The following is a 21205-nucleotide window of genomic DNA, read 5'->3' as shown; positions in this document are numbered from 1 at the left end:
ATGGCTCAACACAATCTAAGATAATATAAACCCCATCATTATCATTTACGATCATTATTTTATCCGACTTTATCCCATGTGATGAAAAAATCCATACGACCAAACACATGGAAGTTTGATTTTTCTAATTCATCCAATTGCCTTCTGGCTTGGCAAGGCCGGTCGAGCCGCCAAACCCATAGTCAATTCCAATGGCTATTAGGATTGTGTTTCATCGGTGGAGTACAAAATCTGAATGACCGAATGGAACTGGATCGATACATCTTCCTATCTTCTTTTAGAAAATAAGCAAAAAGCCGACTAATATTGTCTCATGCTATCAAATCCTATTAACTTCTTCGCATGCATTTGCAATGAAAGGATCCACGAGAAAGAAGTGAATTTAGGGAAGAAAGATACTCTCTCTTGTCAATCTTGTCGACCAAAAAGGCTGATCGATCACCCTCAGATACTAGTCCATAGATGGTCAGTGATATTGTGAAAGACCGAGTTGCCATGACAATTTCGGATTCCCTGGCCGCACTCATGGTTGTCTATCCATGGTTTGGCTCTTAGTCGTCGGCATCTTATTCTCCCTCAACATTATGAATCAATTCAATTTCCAAAAAAAGAAAATTTCTCGAATGCACCCATGGCATTTGAACGAGAAGGGGTCGAGAAAACAAAGGCGACATCAAACAGAACCAGGCTTCTTTCACTCCGGCTTATCCAGATGTCCAAACAACCCTTTCCAGTGAGAAGAAGCTTCCTGTGGTGTCCGGAAAGTCCAGATATGATGCTGAGCTTTCTCGCGATTTTCCAGGATTTCCTGTGCAGAATTACGCTCCCTAATTAGTTTCGACAGAGAAAAGACGAATGAATTCTAATAAGCAAAGTTCTAGTTAGTTTCAACAGCATAGAAACAAACCAATTGTCTCAAAACGAAGTTTCGTCATACCCCATGCGTGACAAGGAAAAGGTGTGTGACAGTATAATACAACACAACAGTTCTTAGACAGTTGCATAACAGGAGCAGGGAAACAACGATATCAAACTAAGTGGAGTTTTTCCCGACTTGCCAATTGAAATTTATCCTGCTCTAAGCAAGAGAAACTTTAATGCACAAAGGTGACAGTTCCAACTCTTGGCAGAGGAAGCATTAAAAGAGAATGGACTTCTATCCAAAGGCTGGGTTTTCTTCCTCTTACAGTCCCCATGAAAAGTGAGCATTCCAACTCTTGGCAGAGGAAGCGTTAAAAGAGAATGGACTTCTATCCAAAGGCTGGGTTTTCTTCCTCTTACAGTCCACATGAAAAGTGAGAAGCATTAAAACAGAATGGACTTCTATCCAAGGCTGGGTTTTCTTCCTCTTACAGTCCACATGAAAAGTGAGCATTCACCATTCTCCTTTCGAATGAGGATTCGCCAAACTTTATCCTCACAAAGAGAAAAAGTTATGGAAAAAGAAGTGCATTTCTACTCCTTTACACTAGCAGAACTCTGGGTATCAGTTGTGCATGCAGTGCTCTTCTTCACACTGTCAAAACTAAGTCCACCAAGTGACACGTGATATCTGCATTTTCATAATTAACTAAAGGTTCAATGGCCATCCTTTTAGTAGAAAAGATGACAGAGGAAAAAGAAAATTCATATGCTTCAATGCAAATTTTTAAAAGTAGAGGAGCAGACACCTGGTAGTTGGAAAATCCAATGGTCATGCTCCTCGATTGAAGATTTACCATCATCCAGAGATAAAGCTCTACCAAAACACCCGAGAAAATGTAGAGTTCACCAATTTAAACGGGAGAAAGAAACTAGCCCAAAAAGGTGTATGACAGAACATGACAGAATGGAAAGGAATCAAGCCTCTCTAGCATCATTCTAGCTCTAAAATCTTTATAAGTCATTAAAGCAGGGGGACTATACAAGTACTTCTCATCAAACCTAAAGCTATATATCCACAGATGTTTACCATTTTCACAAAACCAACCACCTTCCAGCTCTTTCGGGGAAGAAAGCAAAAACATAAAAGAAAGATGGAGGATTTCTTCAACATCCTTATCTTGCTATAACAAGAACATCAGTGGAGGATTTAAATATAAGAAAGAATAGAAAGATGATCCATTCGATGTACTGCTTAATTTCTATAAAAGATGACGATCCAAGAACATAACTGAACATGGCAATGAAAGAAGCAATTGCAGAAGAACATTAGTGTTCACCATCACATGTCAAGGAGGAACCAACATGCGAATCCCAAAGCAATAATGATAGAATAATCATCTAAGAATATGCTGTCCACCCTAAATGAGCCTGAGCGATTTGCCATGAACTGTCATCCTACCGCACGAATGCTCGCTCTTTTTCCCCTCCCTCTATCTCAACTTGAATCCAATCATCTTTACTTTGTTAATTTCCTGAGAACATTATGCAAGTATTTCTTTGATTCTTTGAGACAATTAGTTCTATTTCAAGACCAGGGTGAGTTTCATCTAAATCTTTTCCAGACTACATTTGTATCCGTCAGTTCCAAAAGCAGAATCACGCCATTGCTTTCTGAAGTAATTCGAAGACGTAACTCGTCGTATTTCGTTCGCTTCGTTGATCAGCATTAACTTGGAAAACTGAATGCTCCATCCCTTACTCGCTTCCAAGCCAATTTTACCATTTATACTACTCGGGTTATCACCAAAGAAGCCGGAACCACCAAAGGACTTCTCGTGAAACGAATCCTCACGTTTGGCGAAGGACGCGCAAGCACTTCGCCTGTAGTTTCAAGTCCAGCTTGCACTATCCGGCGAATGAATCGAATTCACCTACGCTTTTAACCCAGCATAAGATAGGAAATGAGGAAGTAATCACTGACCTGAACTTCGGAAGCTCGTTTGGTCTTGAGAGTTAAGCAATCGACGAGGGCACTCCATTTTCCGGAGCAGTTGTCGAGAACCCCCAGCCGGTAGTATTGCTGCATCTGATGAACTGGAGCTGCCGCAAGAGAATTACGGAGAATTGTGAAATTCGCAAGGAAAGAAGACGAAAGGAATAGCGGAATCACAGGCCAAATTCAAGGAACACAAGGTCAAAGACGAAGTAGATCCTTCGTCCAAAGCTCTCTTTTTCCATCCCTACTCACAACACAATCAGAAAGAGAGGGAGAGAGAGAGTACAGTAGCAGAACCAAAGAGCGTCGAAGCAGGTGGTGCACGACAAGCGCCGCCGAGGGACGGAGGAGGGTTCGTCGTTCGCCGACGCCATGATCGCAAACGCTCGGTAGAAACCGGTCGCTTGGCTGACGTTTCGCACGTGCCGATTGCGGAACGCGAGGGTGAAGGTGATTTTCCTTAAGACGCGAAAAATTCAAACGGGATGCACCTATAATAAATTTATTTTAAATTATTTTTTTATTATGAAAAATTATTAATTGATACACATATAATATATTCATCGTAAATTACTTTTTTATCACAAAAATCTCAAATTGACATACATATGATAAATTTATCCCAAATTATTTTTTGACCATCAAAAATCCTAAATTGATACACTTTTGATAAATTTATCTCAAACTAAATTTTTTTATCACTAAAAATCCTAAACTGGTACGCACATGATAAATGCAACTCGTTAATTTCCTTTAAATCGGGTTAATACTAAGAAAAATTCAAAACTGATACCAATGTGATAAACAGAGGATAAAAATTCAAAGCTAGTAAACCCGTCAGCATACCGGTTTCAAATTTTTTGTGGTAAAAAAAATAGTTTAGGTGTACATTTGTCATATGGATACTAGTTTGAGATTTTTTATGGTCAAAATAATAATTTGAGATAAATTTATCGCATATGTACCAGTTTAGGTTTTTTCGTGATATTAATCCTTTTCTTTAAGACCCGCAAATAGCTTAAGCCTAGTCGAATTCTATTTCTTACCCGGCTTTTTGCTACCCAAGTGCAATGATAAGCTGCATTTTTAAAAAAGAAAAATAATTTTTTAAAAATTAACTATAAAATGAATGAATCAAAAATATTTTTATCATTAATGAAAATTTTTAGATATAAGTTGTTGTCAATCATAGAAATATTTTTCGTTGACTAATTATTTCAAACAATACTAGTGATTACTTGCATCATTCATTTTTACGAAACAAATGGAATATACAGAATCTTTTCTATGGCATCACTCACGTGGCATAATTAACCAATCATTCATTTGGTTTGTATCGCAACTAACCATAATGCTCGAATTTCGAAGCTTTCCCTTCTTAGTGATTGTTTTCTCTACGTCCCATTGACATGTGGTACAACATGGCGACAGAGTTGAGTCAAATTACGCACAAGTAATTCAAAATTGGTTCAGCAGTTGCTCGAGATCGATTCATCCGAGGTTCAGCTCCAACTCGAGCTTGAACTACTCGATTGATGAAAATATTTTTTCCACTTTTCAGGGAAAAAAAACAGTTTCTATTATATTCTATTGGACCTTAATTGTTATGAAAAAGCTACGGGGAATAAAATTCAAATTGTCAAGCCCAAGTTAAAGGCTGAATTCATTTATTCCCGGTAATCAACCGGAGTTAAAGTGAACTCAAGCATCTCTCTTCACCATTTGAGTCAAGCTCGAGTAAGAAATTTAATACTCAATTGAGCTCGAGCTGGTTAGAGTCGAGTTTATATTAAGCTAGCGATTTGAGTCAAGCTTAAGCTTGCAACATATGAACTTTTTATATATACACATTGAGTCCATAATTATTGTAAGATTTTCGTAGTACCTTTTGAGATTTTGTTTTCATTTTAGACTTTCGATGAAGCATTAGATTTCACAAGCTCACTGACGCCAAAGAGCCAAAAAGTGTTCCCATTCAATGGCCTCTCTTATTTGGTGGAATTGATGATCTAGCAAAAGGGGTAAAAACTTACAACAGAAAAAGAAAAGAAACGAAAAGGTCCTGCAATAAAATCGTCATAACACCACACAATTGTCTTACTGAAATAAGCTGCTCATATCATTTTACTTAAGCATGTACAAAGCCAAGTCACCAGGACTATGTTTTACATTCGACTTTCGAGAAAATAATGCAATCATTTCCGACAACGAATTGCAATATGTTGGTTCCGACGAAACGACGCTATATTGGAGCATACAAAATCAACCCAACCCCCATTTCAACGTCTTCCCTCTTCTCACTCCATACAACTGTTCTTGAGTTCAGTCCCACCAGGAGCCCCCCAAATGTCCATGAAAAAGCATTGCACCAAAGCCTGCTCTGATCTCCTCCCCATTAACTTATGAAACATCCGTGGCCCTGAATGACCTTATCAGACTTCCCTCCATCCTGAGCCTGATAAATCTAGAATTAGCGAGCCTAGATAGCCCAACTTCTTTCACAGCAAAGCGAAGTGTGGAATCTTTTACTATGCCGGCTTCTGATAGATCTGGATCTCCACGGCTCCCTAGCTTAGAGCCATCTCACAAAAATCATGGAATGGAAATTCTGCGAGGACTACGTGAAAAGCATCTTCAGCTCCTCTATACGTGCTGTGCGAACTTCTTGATCTGTCAAAGCACCGGATATAATTCGCTGTTTACGTGCTTGCACTGCTTCCATCCTCTCCTCGACTGTTCCCTGCCATTTGCAGATGTCAAAAATTGTAAGGCCCTAAAAAAACTCGAGGAGCAAACATGTTTATGGATAACAATCACACAGATCTAGTAAGGACTTTATCAGAGAAATAGCCACCTCATTGAAGTACGTAAATAATGCATCCGGTGGCAAGAAAAAATCATCCTCAAAAAAGCCAAAGTAAAAGGGAATAGGCTTAAATCTAAGTGCATAAGTGGTAAGAGTGCACGACCAAATGCCGCACCCACGGATGAGAACCATGTGATTATCAAAAAATATTTCAACCAATAAAAGAAATAAACCCAGTTACCCGCCACAAACATCGTTCACACAATAGTCCTCTTTTTCTTGGCCACACATGATAAATCACCTCAACAACACCTAATTATAACCCCCAAAACTCGAAGGAAGTTTTCTGCTGGAGCCATTAGAGCCAAAAAGGACAAATCCCATCCATACAACTACTCAGTCTAAGGAAATAGCGAAAACCTTCACAATGAACCGTTTGATCATCACACTTTTTGTTTGCCCAATGCGATGAATGCGCATGACAGCTTGTTCCTCCACTGCTGGATTCCACCATGGATCCTTCAGAACATTAAAGGACAATGTGAATACAATATTATCAAATTCTCCTCTTTAAGACCATATTTAAACATTTGCCCAAAACATTTCAAGCTTCTGAAAAATATTAAATTTGGAGGTTTCTGCAAGCAATGAAAGGCATAACTGAACTTCATCCAAGGAAGGCCCCAAGGCATTGAGTGGATGCTGGTTAGATGGAACACAAAAGTTAACTGAAATGTTCCGGTTCTTCTACAAGCACTATCCCTGTGGTGTTACAATCTTGAATAGAGCCACAATTCCTATTACCTTTTCCTGATATTAAAATGTATCTTACGTTACTAATCTTATCCAAACAAGGCAATTTTGATCCTATACATCTCCCAAAAACATCTTTCTGTACTCTTTTAATCAGCAATATATGCTGAAATCAGATCGTAAAGTTATACTTCATTGAAGATAGCATGAAATACGGCTTGTCCTCCAGTAAGATAACAGGAGGCAACACATTTGATCCAGCTAATCCAAATAGTATCAGCTTACCAGGACGAAAGCATTGGAAGCAGCTATCAAATTTACTCCCACCCCCCCAGCCTTCAGTGACATCAGTAAGACCTAAGTAAAATGATCATCCATAAAATCTATCAGCCAAAACAAATCATCACCCCAACTCCAGCAAAACAAAAGTGAAAATGAAATGAGAGTAAAAAGAAGAAAACCAAAGGAGAAAACTATCTATGCTAACCAGAATATCATTGTCCTCTGAAAACCGTTTAATCACATTTTCACGCTGTTGCTGACTGAGAGACCCATCCAGACGAACAAATGGAATCTTATTTCTGCAAAAAAAAAAGGTGAATATGTCAGATGACAAAAAAGAGAGGCCCATAAAGAAAATTGACAACTATGTAAAAGCGGAAAAATACTAGCACTTAGGCTTAACTTGTTTCGCAGAAAAGGAATGACTTGGAAAACACTGTCCTAAAAGTAATTGTTTGTATCGTTTGAAATTATTAGTCTATGAACATATTTTTATTATCGATAAAAATTTATGTCTAAACGTTATTATGAAGGGTGAAAATATTTTTATTTCATTCATTTCATAAGCGATATAAGCAATCATTTTAGAAAATATTTTCCAAACCATTCATTTCCAAAAAACAAATGCACCTCAATTGTTTACAGTCTGAGGATATTCACAACTCTTTTAAGTTTATATCTACGGAGATAACCTAAAAAACTGCTTGCATATAGACAGCAAAGCTTTATGTCAGGCATAAAGCATAGAGCAACAAAAATAAACGGCATCATGCTCATCTGCAGAAAGCACTTCAGCATATACCGCGTAAGTTGCTTATGAAAGCTGCAGGACCTAGGGAGGAGTAGAAGTGCACATTAAGAAATGGTCCATATTTGCTACATCATAAAGTGAGGAAAAAAGAGGTTTGGATGACTTGAAAATTTTGGATCCAAACCAACTATACATCTCTCTTAACAAGATGCAAAGGTACTCAAAAATTGCTGGCACAAACCCTACCGACAAAGAGGAATCTGCAAAAGGTCCAAAAAGGCAGTCCATTGGCTGAAAACAATGCTCTTTGAACCTGAAGACCGAAGGTTCTCAAGTTCATGCAAGAGAGCAGAAACTTTGGATGATTCAACCCAGTTTTTCTCAATGTCAACCTGGAAACGACTTTCAGTTGGTGCCGTGATCAAATCTTGTCTAGTGATAGTTTTCCTGCAAAAGTACAACAAAGATCACAATACTTACTGAATTACCTCAAACACAGAGTTAAAATGGGACAAGCCTCTAAGGAGAAATGAAAAAAATGACGTTCAGACTTCTATAACATGTGTGAGCTTTCCCAAAATACCTACAAACAGGACATAAACCAGAATTTGAATTACGCCAACTTGCCAAAAGACACTCTCGGCATAAGCGGTGAGCACAAACTGTTAGAACTGCATCTTCAAAGGCTTCAAGACATATCGGGCATTCTCCGACTTCCCCCTTACGGAGCTCTTCCACGACCTCTTGAACATAAGCCCGCGATGGTGCATTGCTGTTCCCCTCATCCAGGTTGCTCAAACTTCCTTTTAAGAAATGTCTCGCTAGCTTGTTCAGGTCAGCATATTCCTGTGTATCCCCTCGACTGGACAGACAAGCCACGCAACACCAAACATTAACATAATGAGAGCTTCCTAATATGTAGTACTAGATGTAACACAGGTAGTAAGCAAAATAACGCAATGAAAACTTAAAAGAATACTCTCAGCAATCACAAGTTAGGCATTGCCATCCAGCGATTAGATGTTCTGAAACAAGAATCAGGGGAAAGACACCTGCAGGAAGCATTGTTCCTCCCTCCACCACCAACACCCCCCCGCCCCCCCGCCCAAAACCCCATATTCCATATTCATGGACAGAACTATAACTATAAGGAGTAAGTTCCAATGGTTTCTTCTTTTTTCCCAATCTATGATCTCTAGAAATAATGTATGATAGTTTCAAAATTTAAAAAGAAGGTTATGTGATCAAAAGGTGTAGAGTCCAACGTAAACGAGAAAAAGAATAATCATGCAACATAGTTCCTGCTTAACAACAACAACAACAACGGCAGTAGTGGTAGTAATGATAACAACAACAACAATAATAACAATAAGAATTAAGAATGAAAAATCAACGAATATGCTTGCTCAATAGAAGTATCCATTTTCTTGACCATTGATGCTTTTCATATTACAAGCCACTGTATCTTTCGATTGAAGAAGAGATACATCTAGGTAGAAAATGACACCTTCACAAGCATACGAGGAGGTTTATGTTTAGCTCTGCCAAAATGAGAGTGTATTCTGTACGAGTTTATGTATTCCATTTCTCACAGAAAACATGGAGAAGAAAGCATGTGAGAAAAGCAGATTCCAAAAGTGGGTGGATGCTAAACATATGAAGAGTGAGTGTCAAGAATTTAGCAGCACTTCTCATCATTTTAGTTTTCTGGTAAGACTGCTACCTCAGAGTTCGGGATAATATTTTCATGTCTATAGAGACACAGATAGAATGGGATCATATTTCCATTCAAAAAGACATTTGGAATTTTACCAATATCCTAACAATCTTCCCAGTGTTATAGATAGCATACACCAGCTCATCTCCATGAAGTGATCATCATACAGAGGCAATGCAACTACACATGATAGTAAGGACGAACATATAAAGATACTGCACCTCATCACAAGAAATGGGTGATCACAACATTGGCGAAGACGTAAAAGTAACTCCAATATTGAAGCATAATTGTGAAGAACCCGGCCTTGCTCAACAAATTGATCAAACTTGACCTAGAGAAATAAAATGCTAAATCATAATGGGAATAACAGTACCTAATCATAATGAGAATAATAATAAGAAACTAATTGAAACTTTCATCATTTTTATCACTTATGAAACTGAGTCAACAAAATATACAAGCATTAGTAACAACAATCAACGTCCAATCATTTTTACTAATAACGAAAACATTTTCCATTAACTCATTTTCCTAAGAGATATAGACGATCACAATTAGGAAAACATTCTCCAAATTATTGATTTTCTACAAACATATGAAGTTAACGGAAATTTATCTTCCATGAAATTGCCGATGGTGATACAAACCTTGGATTTTTTAAAAAGTGCTTCATAGAAGTCCTTTTCAGCTTCGCTCAATTCACAATAAATGATCTTAACATCAGCTGGAGGAAGAACTAGAATGGGCCTGCAGTTGCACAAATTAAAATTCATATTCATGTTACACAGAAGGAAGAGACCAAGTACTGACATGTCCTCCATTATGCTCACCGTCCTTCTCTATCTGTGGAGAACTTTGTTCTTCTCAGCATAATCGGCTTTAAGATTGTTTGCACCAGTTTCAACCCCCTCTCTTCCCCTTCCTCAAAGGGTCTTTGGATGAGTTTATTCCACCTAAACAAATAATTATAAATAATATATTTCAAGGGACACTATGACTATATATTTAAAGGAAAATTCATTGGTAAAGTAACAAAGGAAGATTCACAACATTCCATGAAATTAAAAATATAAATTAGAATCTCTAAAAGATCCTCAGTCTTTGAACTATTAGGATTATTCTAAGGAGGATCCCTAGAAAGCATCAGAAACACAAGGTCCTGAGAATACATACAAAAACATCTCAGTGCCATAACAACTCAAAAGTCACCATCAATACACCTTTCTTACCAAAATGGAACCTAATTTGAATATCCTTAACCAGAATGGCCATGACCCAAGCATTAAACAGCAACTGAATACTGAATACCGTGCTAAAAAGGACTAAATCGATTATTTGCACAAATTCTCAGTTTCGAAGTATCTGTCATCATATTTCTGAAAAAGGGACCTTACAAATACACCATAAAACAAAAACACGAGATCAAGTTTATAAATTATGATCACAATTACTTAGAAAAAAAATGGCCTTAGGCATATCAATGATATCTTTCCATCCACTGAACTTGGTGCCAACCCTCGAGCTTATAAATATTCAACTTATCCTAGCAAGTTCTGAGAGTACAAAGGTTGATGAGAAAGATCTGCATAATCAAAGCTATAATAAGTTCAAGAACTGAACAAGTCAGTAAAAGGTAAACCGATCTCACAATGAGTAGTGAGACACGGGCTGCTTAATCTGACATTCCATAGCATTTACTAGTTCTTGTGCACAAGCTCAAAAATGATGTGAGCAAGATCTCGACTATTAATTCAGACTACCCATAATTAATTGAGACGTATCATCCACTCTCAACGTACCTGTCGTATCAATCAGCTAAGATTTCACCACAACATGAGCTCTTCTTCAAGGGAAAATGAGTTTCAAGCAATCGGTCAATTCATAATTGCCTGAGCTTATTATAATGTCATACTTACACTTGCCAATGTTCAGCAATTCACAAAAAATGGAAAATTCAATGATTTTTTTTACATATGAAGAGGCTTCTTGGAAATTACAGCTTGTGATTTTAAAGGCACTCACTCATGTATCAAATTTGATAAGACTTATCATCGTAAATGGACTCTAAGCATCAAATTACATAAAGAAAAGTGGGAGAAGCATACAAGCTTACCATGCCCAGTTGGCCCAAGGCTCCACTCTCAGAAACCGAAGAAGACTGTAGATGTCCTCAAGACTGTTCTGTGACAGTAAAATTACACACGCCAAGGCCCAACAATGTATCAGATACAAATGCATAATAGTTTTTCTTGGGCTGAAACAAGACTTCAAAGTACAGTAGAGGAAAAGGGACAAAGTTAAAGCCAGCACATCTCAGAAGCATATATTTTCGTAATTTTTCCAACCCCATAGACATTTGGGTCTCCGTACACTTAAATTCAAAAGTTCACCTGAATCGGTGTACCAGTCAAACACCACCGGCAATTGGCAACTAAGGCAGCAGCAGCCATAGAAGTTTGGCTCTTCGAGGATTTTATAGTATGAGCCTCATCAAGAACCACTCTGAACCACCGAACTGAGAAAAGCACACCACTCTCCCCAGAATTCTGCAAAGTAATCGATTGCACGGAAACATGTCACCTGCTTATATCTAAATAGATAGATAGATAGGTAGATAGAGAGAGAGAGAGAGAGAGAGAGAGAGAGATCTTTAAGCTACCTCTCCAGAATATTCAGAGGCTAAAACACCATATGTAGTGACTACAATGTCACTTTGTGCCAAGAGCTTTGCATCCTTTGGTCGACTTTGTCCATAATGAACATACACTGACAGAGACCCAGGCTGTACATGAGTTTCAATCTCAGCCTGTCAAAACAATCCTATGGATCCAGTCACTTGCAAATACAAACCACCCAGTTATGTAAATCACGACACAATCATAATGCAACCTTCTCCAATAAACAAAAGCAACCTTAGCTATAGCTTATTGTATTGCACCTACCTTCCACTGGCCTAGCAAAGTCATTGGACATACAATCAGACAGCCACCATTCAACATCCTCTGCTTCATCAACCTGTTGAAGCCCGAGAACTTATTGTCCCTCTTGGATGGATTTGGAGACTGCTCTAATGAGTTTGAAATTTCAGCACCTTCATTTAGCAGTTGAGTTATGTTCTGACTGGCCAAAGATTTGCCTATTTCCTTATGAGTGAGGAGGAGAGCTATAGTCATGATGGTCTTCCCAAGACCCATAGCATCTGCCAGAATCTTCAAGAAGAATTATAAATTCAATAAACAAGATGTTACGATATAAACATAACTTAAAATAGTAATGACTTGATTACATACTCCTCCTCGAGCCATTTGAAGCATGCTTGGGAACTCTATCGTAGCATCCCCTGAGAACGCATTCAAATAAACAACAAGATCCCTCCTGAAAAAGAAAAAATCATCGGTGAACCAACTCTAAGCAAACAAATGAAAAAGAAAAAAAAATCAGTACAAACATGCCATACTTGTCTGCCAAACGATATGCCTCCCAGCAAGGATGAAATGTTGTCGCTGCCTCATCCATGCAGCGTCCCTTCTCCAGTTGGACCATCCAGTGAAGAGCCTGCTTCTGATATGGACGAAGTTCACAGTGAAGCGTACACGGAGGATCCATCTCCTGCAGTATTAAATTGAGAAGTGACTTTGACTCAAATGCTGCTAACTGTAACACAATGCAGATGATAAAATAACAAAACGCATATGGTACCTCCAAATCAAGATTATCTCCAACACCAACTATCCTGTCAACATCAGAATCCGATAAGGGCTCCTCATTTTCAGCTTCATCTCCATTTTGACATGGATTATGAGACTTATTAGGTTGTGACAAAGGGATTGGAAGACCAGAGCTCAGCTGTTCAAGTTTAATTCTTTAGTAGTTGAAGTTTTAAAAATTATGTACAAAGAGGAAAACCTTATCCATATACCATTGATTCTAAGGGCCGTTTCCTTGGAAACATATCATTGGGGGTCAACTCAGCCTACTTAGCAAGAGACAAAGATGTCAATAAACTTATACAAATATAGAGAAGTGCAGAAAAATCACCAAATCACATTAAACAACTATAGCTTCACAATTGCATGGAGAAAAGCACACCTTCTTGAAGGGTGTTAGGCCCAGCAATCGGAACAGATTTGGGAATGGATGCACCACAGATTCATCAGCAACATTACTAGCTGCCTTGAGTGAGGCCTGCTTTTGCTCGTGGAACATGGAACTATTAATGTATACACTGGGTAAAAGCAAACGTCCAACGTCATCAACTGTTACATGCAGCATTCGGGCAATGCAAGCACTAAAACAGAATATCATCTTGTTTAAAGAGTTGCAACAATGTGTCAATGGTGTGACTGGCCATAATGGATAGGACTCGTGAATTCATAAAGAGACATATGCAAATCACAACTCGACAGTCACCAGTTGACATTACCTTATTGATAACAAAATCGAGTCCATGATGCCCAACATTTCCGGAGCAGACTTGCACCATCCCTCGATCTTCACCTTCTGATCTCTCACTAGCGGCACAAGACACCGAGCCCACTCATTCGGAATTCGACCAATCTGCCAACGTTGCCATCAAAAAGCAAGCTCAGCAGTGAGAACCAAAAATCAACAGAACCACCCCCCCCCAAACAAACCCAAAAAGAAAAAGGCCAGTAAAATTTCGAATTTGAAGTTGAATGAAACGGGACATACCTCTCCATATTCTTTCGTAGAAAACCTCACAATCTCTGAACAAGCTGCAGCGCTCCGTCCTTTTCCAAATTTCCCTGGCGAAGGCGACGCAGCACTCTGCTTCGACGGAAATGTAAAAGTCAGTTTATCTCCAGGCTTCACTCTTCTCCCCTTGCAGGTGGAGAGCCCAGCAACTTCACCGCTTCCGACGAACCACCACTTGTCCTCTGCCCCTGATGATTCTCGGCCATCTTCAACACCCTCTCTCAAAACCGCTCTATCCGCCGCACCTCCGCCCAGACCATCCAACCTGCGACCTTCTTCATCCGGCCTCCGTTTGGAAATTACGCCGTCGCTCTGGGAGCTGGAGTTGCGATTCGTGGCCCCGCCGGCATTCCTCCGGGGCTGAGGCCTCTCTCTCGTCTTGAAATTGGGCGTGTCGAAGATTATGTTGATCGCCCCCGTGGCGTCACTATTCGCCAGGTGCAGGGCTCTGATTATGTCCATGTCCGAGAAATCTGCGCCGACGACGGACCGGACGGTCGACAACAGCTCGTCCGTCACCTTGCTCCCCATCCAGAAGGCGAGCGCGAGCCCCGGCCCAAACCCCTAGCCCTAATCCTAATCTCGGGCGAATCGAAGCCGCCGATTGAGGGACGAAGCGAGTATCTTCGGATCAAACGAAAACTTCGCAGGTCCACGAATCTGAGAAGTTAGCGAGAATTTGCGAAGGACGGTGTTGAAATTGAGAGCGATGAGAGGGGAGAAAAGTTGAAAAAGGCGGGGCGGGGCGGTGTTAAAGTCGGGAGCGAAAGAGAAAAGAGTGCGCGAGAGTTGAGTGGACACTCACTTCCCTTCGCCCTTCCCGCCACGAGAGGGCGTGGTTCAATGTGGAGCGTCTCACGGTAGCAAAATGGAGGGGGCTATCTGGCTGCGTTGGTTCGGCTTTGGATGAACATGTCGAGCCATTTTCCGAAGGATATTATGCGAAAGCCATTAGCATTTAATTGAAGTATATTGTGTAAACTGTAAAGCAACTTTGGCAAAAGTTCCTTCCCAAAAAAAAAATAATAATAATACTTTGGCAAAAGTCCACGGGCATAGTAGCAGATTCGTCGCAACTCTCGTCGAGCCAAACCACCAGGCTACGGAGGTCGAACAAAGCTCGGATGAGGCCCCTTGTAACCCTAGGTGAGGATCGCCAAGGTCAAGCGACCTTAAGGGCCCGAACCCAAAGTGGTCTTATTTTTTCAAATAAAGAATTGAAGTGGACTTTATTTTAAATAATAGCCTGAAGTAGCATTATAATTTCAAATAAGGGCCTAAAGTAGCTATAGAATCTCAAAAAAGGGCATGACCTAAAAAATATTTTCATTTTTTTTTATTTTTTGACTTTTTCATTTTTTTATTCTTTCTAAATTAAAAAATAAATTGAAAAATAAAAAGGAACAAACATTGGTGGGGGTCGCCGACCCTCTCCCGATCCTAGTGGGGGCCTGCCCGACCTCGCCTTTGGTCGGCAAGGTCGCCGACTCTCACCGAGGTGCCGACAACCACACTAGCCTTCGTCGACGCCCCACCGATGGTAGAGTGGCAGCCCTCCCACTCGTGTTTGTTCCTTTTATTTTTCAATTTCAAATAGAAAAAAAAAAGACGAAAATACTCTTTAGGTTATGCCTTTTTTTGAGACTACATGGCCACTTCATATCATTATTTAAAATTGATATGCCACTTCAAACCCTTATTTAAAATAAAGTTCGCTCCATGTCTTTATTTGAGAAAATAAGAGCACTTCGAACCCTTATTTGGAATTTCCCCCTTGGATTATGGATGAAGAGGAAGAAAATGTATCAATGGATGCTTGTGCTCTCTTGTTTTTGTTTTTTTGTTATACCTTTTGATACATAATCGGAACTATGAGAGATCTACGACATTAAGGGCTTGTATGGTAACATTCCTTAGAAAGTGTTTTCGTTCCGAAAGTGCTCCCCGGAACACTTGTTGACACCTAAATTTTGACTAAATTTTTTAGGGAAAATTTGCATAAAAAAATTAGAGATTAATCTTAGTCTCTAACAAAAATATTTAATTCATTTTCATTTTAATTTTTGCATAGCGTTCATTGCATTTAATTGGACCGGCGACGAATGTTTCTGTAATTAATTGGATTGATTGGACTATGCCTGCACAAAGGATCTTGCAAAGACCCATCACATGGCTAATATCTTCAAAAAAAATACCCAAGTTGGAAAAGTTGATTTGATCAACAACAATCTTCAATGAAGAAAAATAATAATCAAGAAGTTATGCACGTACACTCGTACAAGGGAAGACAATATAGAAAAGGGGAATGTGGTCAGCAAAAGGGTAAATATTTTGAATAATATATTCTATGATATCTTCACGTGTAAAAGGGATTTTATTGCTTTATTGAGAATCAGGACTTGCTCGCCTATAAAAGAACATCAACGCTCATTCCAAAGGGGGGAAATTTTTTAGGAGGTCGAGAGCCATAGGAGAGAGAGAGAGGGAGTCAGGAAAATTTTCTAGCTCAAAAAAATCACGAGAGAAGTTGAGAGAAAGAAGAAAAAAAAAGAGAGAGAAAAGGATAGAGAGGGACTTCTGTCTCACGCTCATGGAGTTGATCTGCAGGCATTAAGGCTTCACCTCAAGTCCAAGTATTAGTGGGCGGCGTGCTCATCATAACGTCCTCATCCCCATGCAAGGTGACGAACAGGTGAGGTCAACAACAAAAGTGATTTTTTGCTTTAATTCTCCTTTTCTTGCAGATCCACATGAGACGTACTGAAGGTCATCGCTCGCGGTTTTCACTTCTTATTGATTTGTTGAACGTCTTGACGGGCGGCCACGAAGTTTCAGATTTGCGATTCCGATCCAACCTAATAAGCCTACGGCTCTGAAGAATCGGTCGTTGTGCCGCCTTGTCCGAGCTGTCTCGTCTCTACTTTTGATGACGACGACGAATCCTATTCTAGCATCTTCGTCGGTGCTATCTCCCGCTAATCCGACTCGGTGCCGTTGACCCTTTCTATCCTGCGACGAGAGACCGTTGCCACGAAGTTTTTTTTTATAATATATCTCAAAAGAGAGCCTCGATTCTCTAGAATCCTTCGAAGCCTAGTCCATATGCAGCGTAATAATCTCCTTGAATGATAGTGTTGACTTTGCAGGCCCTTCATAGGTGTTCCACAAGTCTCGCCAAACGTGCCTTGTACACCATTGCATAGCACAAAGACCAGCAGATTTCCCATCGAACGTGTCCTCACTAAACCGATCCAAGAAGTGGATGCTCGGAGTACAAAATTTGGTCTAGTCCAAATTAGGAAAGCATAAATTTGCAAGATAAGGTAAATTTCATATCCTGAACTTTGATATATTCACTTGCTTATTTTGTGATTTATTTGCATATTGCATCGAAGTGGATATTTTTTCAAAATACAGGCTGATTAGGAAAATTTTCTTTCCTAATCCGCAACTTGTCACACGATCGAGAACGTCCATCTTTAGGATTATTGATGGAATACTCGATTAGGCAAGGATTTGGGTTTAATCGTTAATCGTAAGATTACGAATTAAATATTGACTCAAATATTCGCGAAATATTCCAAAACTTGATTGATATATCCACTTTCTTGTTTGACATCGATTGGCATATTCACTTTCCTCATTTGATTTGAATTGCTTGATTGTCATATTTTTTTAGAATATACCCGTCGCATGATGTGATCTCAAAAATTCTAAAAAATTGCATTCATTCACTTTGCATGTCTGAAAATTGCATCTTTTAAAAAATAACATGTAGATATTGCATATCTAATTTTTTATTTAGGTTAGATTGCATACTAGAATAGAAATTGCATGTTTAAATAGAATTTTATGCCTAAAATAATCTATCTTAATATATTAGGGTTTAGGTCAATTCGAACTCTAAAATATGCAAGATAAATATTGTTTTGGCATAGTTCTATTTTAGGAAATTAATTCATCCGAAAATATAAAAAAAATCGTTCATCCTTGCCACGTCATCCATGCCACGTCATTATTTCTTGCCATGTCATATTAGGTTGCATTTTAGCTTATATTGCGTATTAAAATTGCATGTCTAGGTTTTAATTAATTTTGCATAATAATTTAATTTGCATGTCATCTTGTTTAGTCTTGCATTTAATTCATAACATTGCATTGCATATAGTATAGTTTTTCATGCATTCATAAAAAAAAATCAAAAATAAAAGAATTATCTTGTGTGGCGCATGCTCCCTTGATTATATTGATTTCTAGATGTTCATTAATTGATTGCGTACCCGTATGATAACCTTTGTTAGTGACTTAGGTTAAAATCAATTAATGTTGCATTCTCAAATGATTTTTCATGAAATAAAATGGTACCGCAAGGGCGTTAGAGTAATCCGGCATAATCAAGTCCCCGAATTCTTAATCTCCGGTTCGTAGGAATAAAATAGTTCTCCCGCTATTTTATTTAGGTTTCTAATCGACCTACCATAAATGATTAGTGGTGGCTCCAAAATTAAAATACACTGCATGTTAATCAATTGAACCTCAAGTTGCGATTTGGTATGGACTTGGGAGAGTCCGAGTTAGGTTAGTTAAATAATTAACCCGATAATCCATTAACCCGGAAATTTTCTGAATTTTTAGGTCGCGACAACACTTTCGAACAGAAAACATGTATGATAAAAAAATATTCCAAAGTGTTCCGGAGAACACTTTTGAAGCAAAATTAAGGAACAAAAAAAACTTGTTTCTTGTTATTCGGAACACTTTTTGGAAACAACTCCAGGGCAAGCTTGTGCAAGTCACCACAACTCACCATCGTCGCCGAGGAGTTGATGCGGCTGCTGCCGCCCATCGTAGATCATTGGCCACTCGCCGCCGCCGCTTGCCACCCCTCGCCACCACCGCCAGCCACCGATTGCTTGCCGCCCCCCGCCACCACCGCCGGTTGCCACCGCCACCCGCTACCGCCAATCGTTGGCCGCCGGTTGCAAATCCTTCTTTTTAGTGAAAAAAGTGTTTTTTTTTGTACTTACCAAACGCGTTTCTATTCTTGAAAATCGTAGCCGGGAACAGAAACACAAAAAAATGTTTCTATTCTAAATATGTTTCCAAGAACAGAAACGTTACCATACAGACCCTAATTAAATGGGCTCAAGTATAGATAAAGGTCCCCTCCCAATAATCTCAAACACTTCTCTTTATGATCCGAGTCAATTGTGTATATGAGTGATATTTTGAGAGGAAGGCTGAGCTAAGGTGATTCAAATGGTGGACGAGTCATTAGAAGCCTAGGGGGTAACACTTCTACTTCAGAAATCAACTTATAGCAAAAAGTCGATTTTTTTACTTCTCATCAGAAACGTAAGTGGATTTTTCTACTTCTACTCAAGAAGTTATTTCGATCGAGAGAAATTCATTTGATAATGGTTGAAAATTTGTACATCTAAAATGTTATAAACACAAAATATTATATGAAAAATTATTATCGGTAATCGAAAAAATTCTACTTCATTTTTTAACATTTTAAAATTCTTTAAAAATAATTTTTTATTTATTTTTTACTCCAATGGCCAGAGACGACTACTCAGAGGCGACAATTGACGTGGTGGTTGATGGTTGGCGGCAGGGGGTGGCGGTTGTGGTCGACGAAGATCGACAATTGGCTGCGATTGCGACCGGCGAAGATTGGCAGTGAGCGATGGTCGGCGGTTGCAACAACGGCGGTTGGTAGTTGTGGGCGACAATGGGCGGCGGCCCGACGGTGTTTGACTATAGGGGATGGTCGGCAGGTGGCGATCGACGGAGGTCTGCAGTGGCCGGGGTAGGTGATGGTTGGCGGTGGTCGTGGGCGATGGTTGGCGATGATCCGCGGTGGCGCAGGTTGGCGAAGGAGGGCGTAATAAAAAAAGGGTGAGACAAGAAGTATTTCTTGAATTGGAGAAGTTTTTTTTTTTTTTTTTAACTTCTCAAATTGGAAGAAAAATAACTTTAGAAGTAGAAATTTCTTTCAGAAGTACAAATTTTTACCAAACGGATTGCTGTTTCAGAATTTACATTACCAAATGAATTTATACTCCGTAAATACTTTTGAAATAGAAATCCACTTCTAAGAGTGTTATCATGCGCACCCCTAGTCTACATGTTTCAGGGCTGCAAGCACAAGTGTTGGCCCATGATAATATACAATAACTTCATTCAACGTCAACTCAGATTCTTGCATGAAGTACAACTTCATTCAATACAAATTACTTAGGCAAAATGAGCAAAGTGCATTCAACAGCATTAGCAGCTCAGCTCAGATATACCAAAGCAATTCAACTGCTATGTTAGACAAATTGAAAGATCGCTTCAAACGATGGGGTGTTACACACGACTTCCCAGTTTGTCCGACTCTTACATCGCTTGATACCCTTACATTTCTTTCTTTCTTTCTTCTTTAATACAATTACCACTTACATGTACATCTTACATTTGCATAAAAAAAACGGCACAAAGTTGAATCAAGTCCCGAAATCGAATAAGGAATTTCTACACAGAAAAGCCTCGATAGAACGAAAGAAAAGTCTCTTTTCCCCCCGCATGTACCTAATAAAAAAGCGCAAAAAATTTGCGATCCATCACAGGTTTCTACAAATCAACGAGGCAAATTTCAATTTCCCAATTGTTCAGTTTTTCAATTGTTCAATTTCTCCCGGGAGGCCCGAACCCCAAATAGCCGAATCGAGTGAGCGGACGCACCGAAATTCGAAATTGCATGCCCCAAAGACGAAAAAGGGCCCCGTGGGGTTCGCACGTCAGTGACATCACCCAAAAAGAAAAAAAAAAAGAAAAGATGAAGGAAATTTGGCGGGCAACAATATCGAAGCCGGACTCGTTCCCGCCAATTTTGTGATTTCGCTGCTTCGTTTCGTCGCACGAAAGGGCACGACAACAACAAGGGCGGAAAAAAAAAAACGCGCGCTTAACCGATTCGAGTGGGAAAAAAGAATTTACAGAAGCGGCGAAGGTACACTGAGTTGACTCGTTCGATTTGGTGTTTTCCGACCATCGTCATTTCTTCGTTTTTTTTTTCTTTCTCTTTTGGGAGTCACTGATTTTTATATTGTCGTTTTAAGGCCTTATTCATTTGTAAGCCAAAAACCCAAAAAAAGAAAGAAATGTATTTCTAACAGCAGTAATATTACGTGTTCAAGTAATGTAAATTGACAAAATTAACTTAATTCAACAAGTGAATATGGCTGAAGAATTGCACGTGCATACCAAAATTTTGTAAACAAAGTGCGAAATGTCAATTCATGGGACACATGTTAATTACGGTGGATC

At 39.2% G+C, this 21205-nt stretch overlaps 2 protein-coding genes across 3 annotated transcripts; both read right to left on the bottom strand.

Moving 5' to 3' along the window:
• Positions 1–381: 381 nt before the first annotated feature.
• LOC115735413 (uncharacterized protein C227.17c) lies at positions 382–3322 on the bottom strand. The gene is made up of 3 exons (XM_030666631.2): positions 3147–3322; positions 2846–2964; positions 382–808 (listed from the first exon to the last, which is right to left on the bottom strand). Exons 1-3 carry the CDS (start codon positions 3232–3234, stop codon positions 695–697), a joined length of 321 nt encoding a protein of 106 aa, XP_030522491.1. The 5' UTR covers positions 3235–3322; the 3' UTR covers positions 382–694.
• A 1606-nt stretch (positions 3323–4928) lies between these two features.
• Positions 4929–14693, bottom strand: LOC115735411 (DNA repair protein RAD5A). Of its 2 annotated transcripts, XM_030666628.2 has the most exons (20): positions 13865–14693; positions 13596–13729; positions 13262–13397; positions 13092–13145; positions 12872–13018; positions 12630–12781; positions 12463–12547; positions 12115–12381; positions 11832–11978; positions 11563–11718; positions 11286–11353; positions 10003–10125; positions 9820–9919; positions 9391–9503; positions 8036–8314; positions 7699–7899; positions 6907–7000; positions 6705–6776; positions 6087–6185; positions 4929–5600 (listed from the first exon to the last, which is right to left on the bottom strand). In XM_030666628.2, the coding sequence occupies exons 1-20, from the start codon at positions 14417–14419 to the stop codon at positions 5478–5480; spliced, it is 3105 nt and encodes a 1034-aa protein (XP_030522488.1). In that variant the 5' UTR covers positions 14420–14693; the 3' UTR covers positions 4929–5477. The 2 variants fall into 2 exon arrangements, with proteins under 2 accessions (XP_030522488.1, XP_030522490.1); XM_030666630.2 differs by lacking the exons at positions 4929–5600; positions 6087–6185; positions 6705–6776; positions 6907–7000 and having other exon boundaries at positions 7747–7899; positions 8080–8314.
• Positions 14694–21205: the final 6512 nt, after the last annotated feature.

This window comes from Rhodamnia argentea, chromosome 8 (genome assembly GCF_020921035.1).
Source record: "Rhodamnia argentea isolate NSW1041297 chromosome 8, ASM2092103v1, whole genome shotgun sequence".
In the NCBI taxonomy this organism is placed as follows: Eukaryota; Viridiplantae; Streptophyta; class Magnoliopsida; order Myrtales; family Myrtaceae; genus Rhodamnia; species Rhodamnia argentea.
Note: the sequence above shows the minus strand (reverse complement) of the source record. Positions and strands in the feature narration are given on the sequence as shown.